At 38.2% G+C, this 16,926-nt stretch overlaps 3 protein-coding genes across 5 annotated transcripts in view; all 3 read right to left on the bottom strand.

Moving 5' to 3' along the window:
- Positions 1-48: 48 nt before the first annotated feature.
- LOC6561096 (deoxyribose-phosphate aldolase) lies at positions 49-1,325 on the bottom strand. The gene is made up of 3 exons (XM_001986129.2): positions 1,200-1,325; positions 558-1,141; positions 49-505 (listed from the first exon to the last, which is right to left on the bottom strand). The coding sequence occupies exons 1-3, from the start codon at positions 1,243-1,245 to the stop codon at positions 125-127; spliced, it is 1,011 nt and encodes a 336-aa protein (XP_001986165.1). The 5' UTR covers positions 1,246-1,325; the 3' UTR covers positions 49-124.
- A 388-nt stretch (positions 1,326-1,713) lies between these two features.
- LOC6560985 (putative ATPase N2B) lies at positions 1,714-3,868 on the bottom strand. Its single transcript, XM_001986128.3, has 4 exons — positions 3,241-3,868; positions 2,580-3,182; positions 2,244-2,507; positions 1,714-2,185 (listed from the first exon to the last, which is right to left on the bottom strand). Exons 1-4 carry the CDS (start codon positions 3,667-3,669, stop codon positions 2,075-2,077), a joined length of 1,407 nt encoding a protein of 468 aa, XP_001986164.2. The 5' UTR covers positions 3,670-3,868; the 3' UTR covers positions 1,714-2,074.
- A 2,010-nt stretch (positions 3,869-5,878) lies between these two features.
- The window catches only part of LOC6560984 (histone-lysine N-methyltransferase 2D), a 39,437-nt gene continuing 28,389 nt past the window's right edge, over positions 5,879-16,926 (bottom strand). For 2 of the 3 annotated variants that reach the window (XM_032734803.2, XM_001986127.2), the window contains 9 exons: positions 13,005-13,315; positions 12,161-12,262; positions 11,749-12,075; positions 11,594-11,688; positions 9,043-9,134; positions 8,582-8,774; positions 6,369-6,504; positions 6,163-6,303; positions 5,879-6,077 (listed from right to left, as the gene is read on the bottom strand). In XM_032734803.2, coding sequence (XP_032590694.1) covers positions 5,960-6,077; positions 6,163-6,303; positions 6,369-6,504; positions 8,582-8,774; positions 9,043-9,134; positions 11,594-11,688; positions 11,749-12,075; positions 12,161-12,262; positions 13,005-13,315 — 1,515 coding nt within the window. In that variant the 3' untranslated portion in view covers positions 5,879-5,959. Of the gene's footprint in view, positions 6,078-6,162; positions 6,304-6,368; positions 6,505-8,581; positions 8,775-9,042; positions 9,135-10,463; positions 10,512-11,593; positions 11,689-11,748; positions 12,076-12,160; positions 12,263-13,004; positions 13,316-16,926 lie in introns of all 3 variants that reach the window. The other variant, XM_032734804.1, reaches the window with a different exon arrangement.

Below are 16,926 nucleotides of genomic sequence, written 5' to 3'. Positions count from 1 at the left end.
TACCAACGCATTTGAGCGGACTTGGTCACATTGTTTGAACGAAAGTGGTTTAACATTAACATGAGTTTAGCGATTTTATTATTTCTTTAGCTGATTTTTGCGCAACTCATTGCACATTGCATCCTCACTTGCCGTTTCTGAGGCAGGCGTTGTTCTGATTGGCTTTCTCGGTCGCATCGCGTTCCATCCTGGTGACACCGGCGCGCACAACTTTCTCAATATCATCCAGCAGTCCGGATGAGCCAAATCGGAATCGTTGCGGCGTCAACCAGCGACTGCCAAGCGTTTCACTGACCAACGTCATCCAGGCAATCGCATCCCGCACGGTGCGCACATCACCCGCTGGCTTGAGGCCAACAATTTGGCAGGTGCGTCGCTTGAACTCCTGTATGGCAAAGATCATGACCAGGCCAACGGGGAGAATGGCATTCACCGCCTCCTTTCCCGTGGAGGTCTTTAGAAAATCCGCACCAGCCATCATGCACACCATGGCCGCCTTATAGACCTGCAACGAAATATGGAATTTAGAAAGATTCAATTCACGGCAGGCCACTCACATTCTCCATGGTGCCCAGTTCGCCAATGGCCAGAATGGTCTTGAGCAGTGCATGATCACCGCAGGCGCTGCGCATGAGGACCACCTCATTGTAGAGCGCCTCCCAGTCACCGAGCAGCGCCAGCTGGCGATTAATTACAATATCGATCTCTGTGGCACCTGCGAGAATAGCATGACTGATCTCCTGCAGACGCGTTTGCAGTCCATATTGGCCAGTGGGAAATCCAGTGGCAACTGCCGCAATGGCCATCCGATCCAATTGCTTGAACTGCTGTATCGCCGTATGAGCGTCCTTGACACGCGCCGGATACACACAGACGGCAGCACAGTGGATGTCGGAGAGAAGTGTGCGCTCAAAGAACTTGTCAAAGAACTGCGGCTCGAACGGATAACAGGCTCGCATGCATAGACGACGTATATTCGCCTGGGTATCATCGCCACCCAGCGAGGTCAGATCGGTCAGCATCAGTGCCCTCAATGCCCAGGCGACCTCATTTACCCCGGTGACAACACAACGCTGCGAGATGCTCAACGCAATCTCCTCCACAGGACGCAATGAAATGTTTACAATGAGCAACGAGGCATCTGAAGGAACAATGGCAACGTAACAATGATGATTTATATGTATATAAAGACAGCTCACCAAAGGGTAGCGTTTTGTTTACAATAAAGGATTTGTGATCTACCATTTTGAAGCAACAAAATCAATCCTTACTCAATGGGTGAATGTGGAACTCTTAAAACTTGATGTGGCCAAAAGCTTGTTTTCAATATATTTTACAAATAAAATTTTATGGCAGAAATTCTTTTTTTGTGAATTGATTTCATAGTCGAGGCAAATGTGTTTCTCTAATTGAAGATTTGTGTTTAGAAATTAAAGATATAACTAATATAGAGATAAAATATTTGACTATTATTCTTATCGGACTCAGTCTGAAAAACAAATTAAATAATGATATATTTAGATAAAATATTTGACTATAATTCTTATCGGACTCAGTCGGAAAAACAAATTAAATAATGATATATTGAGATAAAATATTTGACTATTATCTTGTCGGTCTCAATCTGAAAAAAAAACAAATTAAAAATTGATAAAATTATTATTATTATTCTTGTTCGTCCCAGTCTGAAAAACCCAATCAAAAATTGATTCATTCAGTTTCAAAATCAGGTAACGTGTATTTACTTGCGATATTGGTAATGCGATGCGTTGTTAAACAATTAAAAGTTGCATTCATAAATATATCGCTGATTTGATCAATTGTGGGACACCTTCAACATAGACATGCAAATTTATTATATTAATACTGATAATGATTACTCAATTGTTGAGTGGACAGATAACAAACTAAATGGATTCAATACTCAAGTAATCATTATGTCAATAATAACACAAATACATCAGATTTATCAATTTGTGACGGCCAGCAACGAAGCGGTTCTAAAATTTAATTGTCCTATTAATTGCACTAAAGCTTTGCATTGAATTTAGAATTGATATGTTTTGCGAGCATATCAGCGATGTTTTGCCCATTGCTCCCAATAGGAACACGTCTGCATCTCGTAGAGTCTCGATATTGTCCGCTCAAAGGCAAACAGCTCCTCTTCGCCAGTAAAAACGCTTGACTAGAAAAATGAGATACCAATAAGAGATTTATAAGAGCTACAACGCGGTGTTACTCACTGAGTTTTCGTTGAGCTTTAGGTCATCCATTAGCGCACGTTCCGAATCGGAAATCGGGGCAGATTTCTGGCCAACGTTGAAAAGGTTGGCCAGCGTCTCATCAGCTGAGATAACGACGCGCACTCGATTATCGTATAGGGTATCTATCAGCGTTATGAACCGTCGCATTTGGGATCTGACATTCAGATTCAGCTGCGGCACGTCGTGTATGAGTACCGTGTGAAAGAATTGCGCGATTTGCACATAATCACTGCCTGCCAATGGCTAAAAAAGACAGACATAGATAGATTAATACGGGCAGCCTTATCGGAGATCATCCACTCGGGGAATACTCACGCGATCGCAGAGCTCATTGAAGCTGCTGTCCAAGATCTGGCCACAAGTGCGAGCAAAGGTTAAATCGCGACCGAAATGCGTGATTGTGCGAGGACGAATGATGTCATTCTCCTCGGCGCACAGAATCTTGAACATGCGATTCATCGATGCCGCCGCATCTGTCTGACCTTTGACAAAATAATTCGTATCGCCAGATTGGGCAATGCGCCGATAATCGATCGAGTCCAGTTTCGCTATCTGGCATCGTTTCTGCAGCAGTGCAATAAACGGCAGAAAGTTCACACGCTGCAATCCATTCTTGTAGAGATCCTCGGGATGACGATTGCTGGTGGCCACCACAATAATGCCTTGCCTGAAGAGGTGGGTGAACAGGCGCTTAAGTATCATTGCGTCCGCAATGTCTGTCACTTGGAATTCATCGAAACAAATGAGCCACGATTCTCTTGCTATTATATCAGCCACTGGTTTTGTGGGATCGAAGGGTGCAGGTTTTTCCGAGTTGAAGGCACGATCGATGGGACCCTGCCGTTCCTTGGCCTCGTGGATGAGCGAATGAACGTTCGTCATGAAGGCGGTGAAGTGCACTCTCCGTTTCCGGTCAATCTATGCAAATAAAACTTGGATTATTTGCAGATTTCTTTACTCTTCCACACACACTCACCTCCGTGCAGCAGTCGTAGAACAGATCCATGAGTGTTGTCTTGCCCACGCCCACACTGCCGTAGAGATAGAGTCCCTGTGGACTGTGGCTGCCCGCATTTAAGTCATCATCGACATCTTCACCCGATTTCTTGCCAAAGAGCGAACCAAAGAAACCACCTCCGCCCGATGACGCTTGTACGGATGGCTGATAGTTGCGGATTTTGTGATAGAGAGCGTCCAGCTGCTCCATTGTTGACTCCTGTTTGTTGTCAGTCATCAGTTTACCGGATTCGATACGCTTCCGGTACTCATTCATGGGGCTCAGATGGCGGCACTGCAAGGCCACTGCGCCAACTACACCTGGTAGCTGCATTTGGAGCAATAATTTCGATGTTGCCTTGAATGAGAGCGTGCCACGGACCACTGAACCCATTCTATAGCGCAACATCTTATATCCTTAGTACGTATAATTATATCACACGGTTATCTGCAGACTGAGAGTTTATATCACGTCAGCTTATCATATTATATAAAGCGTCTGGGGCGACTTCCGCTTGTCGAAACGTTGACCGCGAATTTTGTGCGTTGGTGCTGGCCGTGAAATCGTCGCACTGCTGGCGGCCAGGCCAAATCGCAAATAGTCATTCGCACAGAATGCAAAACATCTGTTCATTTTGCCATTCACCGTTGACGATTAGCTGTTCACGCTGGCATGACACCACATTGATGAACTCATTCACCTCAATACGGAGACTTAAGTGAGTATAAAAACTTTTACAGCAATATACAGTGTCTCGCAGTTCAACTGGAACAGCGCCTAGCAAAAAAGTTAATTGCCTGTATTTGCATAGTTTTTATTTATGATTATTTTTCTATTATTTTATTAAAGACGGAAACAACGATTTAAGTTCAAAGTTTACACGTTTATTATACATAAATTACACATAAAGTTTTGTAATAGTAAATGGAATATATTTGAATCTCTTGCTTATACTCTTTTTTCTCTTGGCCTATTAACTCTTGACAACTATTTAGGGTTGACAATTTGTGTTCCTACATAGCTTTATACATTCAATTTTTAGACCAGTTATCATCTGGGTGGAGTTCCCATTGACATTCTGCGGCTCGAATTCATTTGGATTAACCTTTATGCTGGATGAAAAAAAGTACATCTAAATATTTAATAAATTCATAGACAAGTTAGATAAGTTTTACATTTATATCGTTTTGTTTGCAACTTTTAAGAGAATTGGGCATTTGCCAAATTTAGTTTAAGTGTATTATGTACTGTATGTATTAAATATTCTTTAAATTCCATTGTGCTGCAATTGTTTTGATATACAATAAATGTTAAATACACATCTATAATTATGTACCGCAAAAATGTTCTCAACATATTAAAATGTCTATGCATTTACCTACGTGTTATTTAATTGTGACATTGATAATTTGATTTGTTAGAGAAATGCTGTGCAGAACCTTTTCTAAATCTGATACAGACGGGTCCCTGTTGTCAACATGGATTTAGACTATATTTGTTGTTGTTGTTTTTTATTTTGATAACTCTGTAAACATTATGTTAAAACTAATGTTAAACTTTCGAATCTCCCGTAAGTGGAGAAAACATATATATTGTGTGGTAGCTCTAGTTCAATTTCGAATGGTCCCGACTTATGTAAGAAACCTATAATATGTGCCTATGCTGTGCACCTGGTTTCTGCAACAACAAAAAAATGTTTTGCTTGCATGCGTCTATTAAACAGCAAATTACTTAAAAACTACATAATGCAAATTGAATTTGAATGATACAACTTCTTTTTGTTATTATACATATTTGGTTTTTGTTTGTTTTTTTGAATATTGAATAATCAATTTAAACAACAAGAAGATTAATACGATTTTAAAATGCAATTGAATTAGCATTATAAGTACATATATATAATATAATTCATAATAAATTCTATTCGGCGAACAATTGCCAAACCATTCTAAAAATCAGTACAATTGATTAATTTATCATTTTGGGTTATAATTTAATTGTTTAAAAAATTACAAAAAATTATTGCTTTTGATTGGTTTCTACATTTTACAATTCGAAAATGTAAATATATAATTAATTTGCTAAGCCCTGGAAAAAATTAATTGTTTTCTTCATTTTTTTTAAGACTGAATAGATAACGTCAGCTATAAAGAATCCTCTCTTTTAATTGTTATTAAATAAACATAAACCTTTATTTGCATTCATGGAAGTCGTTTAGATTATGGGATTTAAAGGATGACATAAGCAACAAAAGAAAACACGTTTAATAAATAAATTTGAAGTATTTTGTTTTTATATTTGTTTGAATAAAATGTAAACATATGTACATAAAGTTTAAAGTCTATGTAAATTAAAAGTAATTAAAGTATGTTATCGAAATATAAATTATATATATACATAAATATGTACAGAGATAATAATAAAGCTATGATTTTTGAGTCTATTTGAAGCTTGTAGGTTTAAAAACTTAATTGAATAATTTTTGGGAGCTTTCTTTTGATTTTATTGTATATGTAAATAATCCTCTGGATTTTTTATGCACCGAATTTGGGAAACCAAAAGGCTATAAGTGGGTCAATTAACATAAAACACCCCCATGCCCCCCTCGTAGCGTGTACCCCCCTCCCCCTACCATTTGCTGCCCATGCTCAGTCGTTGTGTGTGTGTGTGTGTGTGTTGGATGTGCTTTAGGAGGCTCTTAAAGTACGTGCAGATTCTCGCAGCTCTTGGACTTGGAGTCGCGTGTCCAGACGCGTCCCAGCAGTCCCTTAACCTTGAGGCTGGTGGAGGTGCGCGATCCCCGGTATTTACGTGGACTACAGAGACAGAGAGAGAGAGAGAGAGAGGCAGACAAAATGTTTGGTCATTTTTAATTAGCTGACAGGTGTTAATAAAACTTACCTGCTCTGTGCACTGCCAGGCGGCGTTCCAGCAACATCTCCCAGTGGACCCAGCGGCGTGTTAGCATTTAAGCAGCCGGCATTCAACGGGGAGCAGGCACGACGCTTGGACTTGCGAATGGAACGCTTGCGAAACAGATCCCTAAAGGCAGATATAGACATAGTTAATAACAGTGGGAAAACTTTCGATTGTACCAAAATACCAACCTGGATTTCTCTGGATTCTCGAGCTTGAGGCGTATCTGTGATAGTAGACCCACCAGCAGCTCATCCACATTGTGATTAATGCCCACCGATGTCTCAATGAATTTGCAATCATATGCTGTGGCCATAGCTTTGCCCTCTGTAATAAAATGTATGTTTATGAACATTTGATACATAAAGTTGCCAGTGAATCTCAGCTATGCGTCAAGTTAATCAAATCAAATTGCGTCGCTTAGTTTAATTCATGGATTGGGTAATAAAAACCAAAAAACTTGGACACTTTATACACCTAAACACGTTGCCCATTAACCCCTCCAACTGCCCCCTGTCCCACCGTTCGGCCCCTCCCCTACCAACAATTGGTTACTGTACAGACTTCGTCACGTTTCCTGCGTCGGCTGTCGTAAAAATCTGTTGCCTACGACTACAATAAGTAGCTGGGTGTTGTATGTTCTTCATAGGCTTTTATGACATCTACACATCTACACACATACAAACACAAACACACACACACACATACATACACATATACCATTTTTATTAACGATGTGCCAAAAAGTTGGCGTCATTTTTATTAGATTTTGATAGCATGTTCTCATCTGTGCCTCTTAAATGCTTTTGCAGCTTATTATGGTTCTTTTATTATAGAGCCATGGCTAACAAACACTTTGCAGTACTTAGAGCTTTAAGGATTATAAAGCGAAATATTTTCTCACCCTCGTAACGCATAACAAAAGTCAGTTTGCGCTTAATTAAAAGCAAACAAAACACATAAACAATGAAAACTACTCTTGGCAGCCAAATGGCAAATGCAGGCAATTTCAAATATCCATGACTGCAGCCCCAACTGCTTAAGATAGCATCTGGGTGGGGCATGGCAAATATTAACCATACCCAGACTCATTTGGCTTCTCTTAATTGCATGGAAAGCTCATTTCCATAGTTTAGTCGTTTTAATTGTGTTTTTGTTTTTGTTAAATGGGATTTCGGTATTGAGTTTCAGTAGTTCTTTAAGGTATCCTCATCATGTTTTTGCTGTCCTTTCTTTTTTTTTGTTTTTGGTACAATGCCATAAATGTTTTATGAAATTTTGTGAAACAAGCATCCCTTAAGCAGCCTGCTTTTATATTGCCAACAATAGCAATGAGCTTATTTGAGCGTAAGCCGCAGGAATAAAATGTAATCAATTTTGCGCTTAAACAATTTCCCCGGCTGCATTGACATAAAAAGCACGCACCGCATCCCCCCCTGCTCCATTCCCGGCTGCCACTCCCCTCGTAATTGTTGTCTAGTGCCGTTGTTCGCTGCTAAAATGACCTAAAATTTGCTTCTCGTTTTCTTCTCGCTTTTGTTGACGCTGACACTTTCGTAAGCGGCCATTAAAAACAAATGTAATTTGTGAAAATATTGAATTTCTTAGATGAAAGCCATGCTCGGAGAGTACCATGATGACAGTGCCCAAATCTGCTGACAGTTTAAATAGATATAAATTAAGAACAGCAAACTTATCTACAACAAGTAGAAACTTTAATACTCTATATAAAATATATGTATCTAGATTCATTTATTACCCATTTTCCCGGTATCAGAAATCTCTCCATTTTTGTTACTTGTTTCTGACTTCGATTGCCAATTAAGCAATGAATAAATTTGTTTTTTTAAATCTAATTTTTTTTTCCATATTTCTAAGCCTCTGAAGCACGCTAAACGAATTAAAAAAACATTTAGAAATTATGTAGGGCACTTTAAGTGGTTGTACTTGAAAAATTCATAAAAGGCAATGAGCGTCCAGCAGTTGAGTGACCTTCACTTGCTTCACATTTAACGATGCCTCGTTGCTAAACATTTATATATATATTATATACATGTCCATGTAGTGTCTCTTTTGGTGTGTGTGCGCTTGTGTGTGTGTGTGTGTGTATGTGTGTATATATTGGTGTATAGGTGTGGCAATCAACTTCCGCTTGATCAAGTTTCATTGAGGTACGAACATTAAAGCGACTGCAGCTGTCTGTGGCAGCTTTTGTGGTGTCCTTTGCAGGCGCACAACCATTTTCGAACACACACACACACACACTCACACACACCCACCCACGTGGAATGTCGTTTTCTGTAGCTCTTTTTATAGAAAAACCCAATCGAGCGCATTTTGAAGTGTTAATGAAAGAGACATTTGAAAATCGTTTAGTCAGCTGCATTGAGTCTCATTTATTTACCTTCGGATGTGACAAGTCGACTCCTGGCAAGGTCCGCTTTGTTCGACACTAGTATAACCGCTTTCTGTGCGATATTCTGATTGGTCCACAGCACCTGAAGCACCTGTTCGGCAATGCTAAAACTACTGCGGTCCGCCGCGGAGTAGATGACGCAATATCCATGCGGATCATAGTTGGTCAAGCATTCATCTGGCTGTAAAAGCAAAAAGACAAATAAAAAAAAAATGATGACATTGAGTTCGGTTCAACAGGATGCGTCTATGTGCTAAGTTGTGTGTGTGTGTGTGTTGATTGTGTATGTTAATGGCATTATGAAATGTCACAGATAAAGCATCTCTTAGGTTGAGTGCTGAGTGGTTAGTATAGTCTGTGTGTGCATTGACCTTAGTTCAAATGACATTTCGAGTTAGAGGTTGATGGGGCAAATGTTTCCTTTTTTATGGATGAGTCAAAGTACTTACAGTCATATCGGTGTATCCATGATCTATGAATATTAGCTCGGATTCCTCGCCGCTGAGCAATACTGATACGGCCTTTTCGCCAGATTCATCATCTATTCATTTTAAAATAAGAAAACAATTGATTCAAATAAGCTTTAAGGCTGGGCATTTGATATAGTATTTGAATAAGTATAATATAATAAGAAAAATTAAATTATAGCTACAAATAAAGTGTGCAAATAACGTGATAATCATTCAGCTAAATATTACATATATTTACAATTGACTGGTTGGTTTGTAGCTTGTTGGGTGTTTTAGAAGCGCTCCACATGTAATTCTGAATTACGTTCTCAAATATATATTAGGATATATAATACATATAGCATGGGAAATGTGCAAAATTCGCTTTTTTAAGAGAGATGTTTTAAATGTTTGGATTGAAGTTCGCTTTTATGAATCTCATCCAACTGCGCCCGAGTGGTATGCAATGAAATATGAATGACTGTGTAATGTGTGTTGTGTGCATACGTTAATTAGCCATATTATTTATTGGTGAATATATATTGCTTTTAGAGCTTATTGAATGAGAGTACAGTAAACTGAAAATGATATATATGCGAAAGGGTCTGACACTCTATTTATGCGTTCGCTTAAGTTGTGGCTGCACATAAATTACGACTGTAATTGACATTTTAAGCGTACTTATTGCATTTAATGATTACACATCTGAAAATTCATGAGATTTTACAGTCAATTTTCTATCAATTTGACACATTTATCAGCTGAATGGCCAACTCAATTAAAGCTCTCGATGTTGAGTATTGAAATTATTTGTAGCTCTTTATCGATCCACCTAAATGACCTTTTGAGTCACGTTTTTGGACATTTTTCTAGACTTAATCACATTTACATATAACTCTGTTTGTATTTTGTGTTTACATAGATAAAAGCTTGACCCATTCACAGGGGACTTAAGTGAGGGAGGCGGGGTCAAACAAAGCCGCATTGATTGGACTCTCCATTGATAGAGCAGTAATAATAAAATAAATGTTTTTCTTTGTTGCATAGTTTGTTTGTGTATTGTGTTTTCAGGACTTTGCGTGTGATTGTGTGATAGAGAGAACTACTTTGGACTTAGCCGATGGCCTAATTAGGGGAGTCGCGGGGCGTGTGGGTGGGCGTGTGTCCTGTGTGTGAGGATTAGAATAAATTAGGAGCTAAGTAGTTGAGTAAGTTAATTCGAATTTAATTTTCAACGCAATGCAAATGCAGCTCAAACGTTAAGCAAGTTAAAAATTAAAATGAAAATGTTTTGTTAGGTTTTTTGTTGATACAATTTGTGTTAAGCATTTATTATAGTATATTAAATATGGAGTTGGAATAAATATTATTGTAATAATTATTTTTGATAGATTTTTTTTGGTTTTTGTTGTTGCTATTACCGTCGGCGGCTTTTTCAATATGTATGCGTATATCACAGTTGCCTAGATCTGAGTTGAGGATTGATTATAAATAAATTCGTTGTTGTCATTTTGTTAGTTTGGTTCGGTTTCATATTTGTGGTCGTTGTTATGTTGAATGAGAGAACATTAGGTTGATTAATGTGATTTATGGTCAAAAGACGAGAAAGAACAGAAAAATATCATTGATTTTTTTTCGATTTTGTTTGACAAGTGTTTTGTTTGGTGTTAGAATATTGAATATGACTTTTGGGTGCTTGCATTCTAATTTTGAGACATTTACAACTAAGCATTCGGGAAATTGGACTTGATGTACTTTCTTGCTTTATATTTTATATTGATAACATTTCCAATTTGTTTTCAATAGTCAATCCAAATTCCCGCATTTGCAAAAATCATTTTCCGCACTGTACATAAATTTTCCATTTGTTGATTTTTTTTTTTTTTATATTGTGTGAAATTTCCAGTTCGATTTATACAATTATACAACATTTGTTGTTTTCTTGTTTTTATGTTCTTTAATGCCAATTGTGTGATCAAATCTCAGTGCTCATATGTACACAGCGTATAAGGTCATAAAAGTCAACCAAAATAAAGCAAAATGCAAAAAAAAAATAAAAATAATGATAAATATAAATATGTTTGTAAGATGGTCGTAAATTTTGTAGTCAAGGGCAAAGCACAAAACGACACCAAAATTCAACAGATAAACAAAAGCAAAATAAAAAAAAACAATGTAAATACAAAAAGATATAAATAATAACAACCAAAAAAAAAACACATTTATTAAGGCAAAGGCCAAGGTAAAAAAAAGCAAAAACAAAAGGCAAAACAATACTAGACATACACACATTTAAGGGTCAAGGGTTGAGGACCAGACGGACACAAACACATGAGGCACACACAGAAATACAAACAAACAAACACACGCACACGCACATATATATACACACACACAAGCACACACACACACACAATGACAAAGCACTAAAGCCTAAACCTAAGCACTAAGTCGAAGTTTAAGCAGCATTCAAGGGGTTCGAAAGGGGACACGGTTTCTTTTTTTTTGGACGTGCAACTTTTGGTTGAACTTGTGGATTTGTGCTACTCACCAATGCTTGTGTCGTATGCATGCAAATACTCCGAGGTCATGAACTGTGAGACCAGCGAACTTTTACCGACAGCGGGACCGCCTAGCATCAGAACTCTGAAAGGGATTATAATCAGTAGAGTGGAAAACTTCACAGTTTGTGGCTCTAAGACGTACCTGTACGGTCCATTGCCTGGATTGGAGGTGCTACTCTCACGACTGGAGGCCAGTGAGGTGCGTGCCGAAGTCGAGCTGGGTGCGGGCAACTGTTGTTGTTGTCCCTGCTGTGGGTGCTGCTGCTGTTGTTGCTGCTGCTGCTGCTGCTGCTGTTGCTGGGCAGTCAAGTGTTCTGTGCTTGAATTGGAGCTGGCAACGCTGTTGTTGGAGCGACTGCGTCGACTCTTCAGTGAATCACCGCGATTCACAACGCCTTTGCCGGTAATAGAAAAGTGGCGTAGTCTGTAATATTCCTCCTCAACGCCAGTATTTGGCATTGATGCCACACTGTAAATGGTTTGAAAGAAAACCGAAAAACCCAGTTGAAAGGAAGGAAAGGCATTTTTCAAGCAATTTACATTTTGGTACATACCGAGATCTTTGCTGGGGCAGACACAGTTGATTTGGGCGGCCCGAGGCACGACTGCCGGGCATTTTCACTGACTGCGAGCGACTGTGATGCGGTGAGCCATAGCTGCAATTGCAAAAAAAAAAGAAGAAAAATGTTCAGTTTTTCGAAAAGAAGTTAGTGAGTTCGCTGTAATTAGGAAAAAAACGAGCTATTGACAGAAATTCCACAGAATGCGGCAGACTTGAACAGTTAATTGGAATAACGTATGCAAAGCACACACGCAGACATGCAGTTGACTGGTTTTGTGGCTCATCCTTATCAGATATCCACGTACACTTGTTAGCTGGAATTTCCAATTTGCACAGCCAGTGCAATTCCGATGCTAATGGCATCTATCTAAAGTCAACCACAAGTTTTCCTTTGTCAAACAATGCACGTTGCCAAAAGACAAATTTTAATTAGTTCCCCAAATCTATCTAAGAAAACAGTCACCGTCTGTCCCAGAACTTTGTCAACACTTGGTCATGGCTTATACTAATAGATATGATTAATAATGTATACATGTTTATACAGCCTACGGCTTCGACATCATTGGATATCCATATTATGACATTTTGTCACAGTCGCTTGACTAAATAACCTTTCTTATACGTGATATGTGAATTTAGAGCAATTCGAAATAAATAAATGTCGAATCAGCTGCAATTCATCAACTGCACTTGAAGGTCGTAAATTATTTGTTTAATTTTATAGCTTTGCCTTCGTTGGCTTTTATTTGCCATTTGCCATTTGGCATTCATGCGGACTAATGAAATCAACAGCTTTTTATGATTGTGACATTAAATGCGCATTCGCTGAGACTTACCGCATTTCAAAGTCGCGCAGCTCCTCAATTGTTAGCGTATTGGTTACATCCAACAACTGGCGCATGTTCTCATCGCGTTTGTGTTGCTGTTGTTGTTGCTGTTGCTGCTGTTGTTGCTGTTGGGAATAAGCGTGTCCCTGCACCTGGTGATGATGATGATGATGATGCAGTTGGGCAACATGCGGCGGATGTGCCAGCTGCTGTGAGTGACGCTTGCGTGCATTTAGCTCCTTGCCTTGCTCCACACTGATGAAATCCCCTTCATTCTTGATGAGCAGTGTTTCCACGGTGTTGTCCATGCTGAGTGAGGGCTGTTTGCAGGCAAGAGAAACATTTGATTTAAGCCGATTTTTACAATTGAATGGACTCTTTTAGACCTTCTCTTCTCCTCGCATTGGAATTTGTTTTTCGGAATTATATTTCTTAGTATTTGGACTTATATTTTGCAAATTTTATTCAGACCTTCGTCCACTTTTGTTTGACTGGCTCAAGGCTATGCCGTAGTTCGGAAGTTGTACAGTTGTGCGCAATAAGTTTTTCTTATCTACACCTTGAGGTGTGGCAGTTGCAACTGCTACAAGGCATCGCGTGTTGCCTGCTGGCAAAAACTAAGTCAAGCTTTTTGCCAATTGGTGTCGAGGCAAAGACCTTCGCAAACAACAACCAAGCAAGAACCAACCGAAGGAAGTTGCTAAACAGGGTCAACGGTAGTCCAATAACTGCTCCCAATTACTTGCTAATTAGCTCAACTTCTAATTGGCTCAACTTTTACCAAAAAAAAAAAAAACAGAAGAAAATGTTAGCAAGTCTGGCAGCTTATCCAAATATTGAATATATATCCAGATCAATACAAAATGTTGTGTATTTCAACATGTTGACGGTCATTTTACCATTAACAAGTTTCTAAAATATTGCCAAGTTACCGCTCAACATAAACTAACTTAACACATTTGTCTGGCTTTATAAAGTGTATATTCCCTTGTTCAAAGCACTCGTAAATTGTTGCGAATAAATAAGCGGATCGAATAAATTGCAACAAATTGAAAATGTTTCAACAAATTCACGCAAACACCAAAAGTTTTGCAATAAATTACAGGTTGGTTTACTTCGACTTCTATAATGTGGGACGTCGGTAAATACGATGAATACTTGAGTATTTGCTTAACAAATTATGAAATTTGGGCTGCTTGACAAAAAAAAAACACTTTTTCGCTTGACTAATTAATAATACACAAAAATGTGTGTGTGTGTGTGTGTGTGAGCGTGTTCCACCACCTATGACGAGTTGCCACAAATTGTTTGGCATATTAAAGTTGGTCCACCTACGCATAACAAATGCCCCAAGTGGAGGCACGTGAAACTTTTTGGACAAATGGACACAGGGGAGCAATTTGAGGGAGTAATCGTGCCGCAGTCCGCAAAGCCTTGATGAAGATATCAATTTTTACGATGACATCGCGGCATATGAGCAATTTTGTATATTATGTACATGTATGTGGCATGTGGCATACAAAAATTCGAAGAAAAACATTTGACAAACAAACATTTGACCTGTAGATAGACTGCGTGGCGGGTATATTCAGTTGAGAATGTATAAAATTAAAGCCAGAGTATTTGACTACATGGGCATACTTCATAGAAATTGTATTGGATTTTGTTGTTGAATGGAGTGTGTTTTTCATCAATTTCGCATTGGCCATTAGCCGAACAGTTTGCCGAGTGTGAAGAACATATATAGCAGTTTTTAAATAGACAAATTAAAAAACAATCGTGTCCGAAAATGAGCCAATAAAGACGCGTTAAATCTCTAAAGATGGTTGTATTGTTTTTATTTCACTTAGTTGGACTACGTGCAGGCCAACAGGTCGTATAAAATTGAACTATTAATATACCAGATATGAAATGGAATGAAATTCGTTGTTTATAAAACACAGCTGCATTTCACCAATGTTAATCTAAATGCAGTTTTGCCAGATACCAAACATAAATTTCGTATTCAATGTAAAGGCTATAAAATAATATAATTTTGGTTTTGGTTGCTTTGTTTGAAATGCTGCAAGCCGCAGACCAAATATGCCGAATATGTGCAAAAATTTATAGCCTGAGTTGGCTGTGTCTGCCAGTCCTCACATCACACCTGAATGTGCCTGAGGGGATGCTTTAATATGTCGATGCTTAAAAATACATTTAGATTGTATAAAAATAAGCTCACACTTTGCGGCATGGTCCATGGCATGCGAATCATTTGTTTTGGTTTTCCTGTTTTAATTACAACATTCATTTCAATCGCAACAAAATATAGCTAACGTTTGCAATTGCTATCCTCTAAGGGATATATAATAGTTGGCCATTGAAAACTGCTGCCAATTGCTTAAAACAAATCGATTTATTAATGTTTTTTTTTTGAATGGAATAGGAAAGAATTTCATAAACAAAACAAACGGCGAATAGTTTATTTAATTATTTTGATATTAATTTTTTGTTTAATTTGCGTTAAACACAATTGTAAAAACAATGCTTTTGAATTTTAGTTAAATTCATACTGGTCTTTTTGGCATTCATAGAGAATATTGTTTTATGAAACAAGTTATCAAGTTGTATGATCAATATTAAAAGAATTTTTCCCTTCTATATCCTTATTGCACTGTTTTCGCATTTGTTGGCTATAATTTAAATCAATTTAGCGCCCCATAAATGATAAACATATCTATGTATAAACATGGATTTTATTGAGCTATTTACAGCTTTTCTGCAGGGTCATTAACAGAATTGCTATGGGAATAGACCAAATTAATATTAGTTTGGCGCGCTTGTTACAATATCCACCCCCAACCCACCCGTTCCTCTCTTGTGGTATTCCAGTTGATTACATTTGGTTATTACCAACAACTTTGGGGAATTTCTGAGTGTTTCATAGTAATTTGTAATTTGGCTGGCCATACGCCAAAAGCCTTTCGATAGGGTGCAAAGTCTATGCAAAAATATTCTTTATAAAGGTGTGTGTGTGTGTGTGTGTTGGCTGCAACCCAATAGAAATCGTCCCGGCTCCCGCACCCGCTATTGCAACTCACTTCGCAGTCCATCTCCAGTTGCAGCAACTAAACTATTCGTCGCTGCCTGAGCGTTTCCGTGTGCTAAGTCTATTTCGAGATGGTGAACAATGGAGTACATTATATATGTAAATATATGTATCTTGTATCTTGCATCTACGTATACATACATATGCATGTATGTGTGTTTATTTATGGCCGTGGTTTATTTATGGAACTGCAAAAAACTGCAGCAGCAGCAGTTGCGCACTGTGAATGGGGTCAATGGATTTCAAGCCAAGTCGCAGCAGGAAGAGGCAACGGTTCAGCTGAAATCCAGGTGCAGTCAGAGCGGGGCACTTGGCCAGGGTAGCCCATGTATCAGCTAATTAATGACACTTACAAGACACTCAGAACTCGGCTAACACACTGCCCCCAAATAAAAAGAAGCAGCCAACAAAGGTGCCCAGAATGCAAACAAACCGATGGAATCGATGGAAGAGTACTCTTAAAAATACCTCGTAGTCTCGTAGTCTATCAAAAAAATATAAAGTTTCATTGTCTAATTAAACAGAAAATATGCCAGAATAAGGTTTATATTTGATTTCTACCAAAGGCAGTTTTAATTAATAATTGCCATTTGTCCTTGATCAAAATTTTCGTTAAATTTTTATCGAAATTGGAAGTACAAATGATTTACTTATGATACCCTAGGTATATTTGTGTATTTATATACGAGTATATACTTTTGCTGTCATAATATACGTTAAACTCAGTGGAAAAAATACGAATATACCTTTTTTTTCTCATTTGTAATGGATATTAAAACATGGAAATGTATAATTAAGGATAAATTATTCACATGTCGTTAAACTACTGAACTGAATACCAGC

Source organism: Drosophila grimshawi, unplaced genomic scaffold (assembly GCF_018153295.1).
Source record: "Drosophila grimshawi isolate 15287-2541.00 unplaced genomic scaffold, ASM1815329v1 contig_1367, whole genome shotgun sequence".
In the NCBI taxonomy this organism is placed as follows: domain Eukaryota; kingdom Metazoa; phylum Arthropoda; class Insecta; order Diptera; family Drosophilidae; genus Drosophila; species Drosophila grimshawi.
Note: the sequence above shows the minus strand (reverse complement) of the source record. Positions and strands in the feature narration are given on the sequence as shown.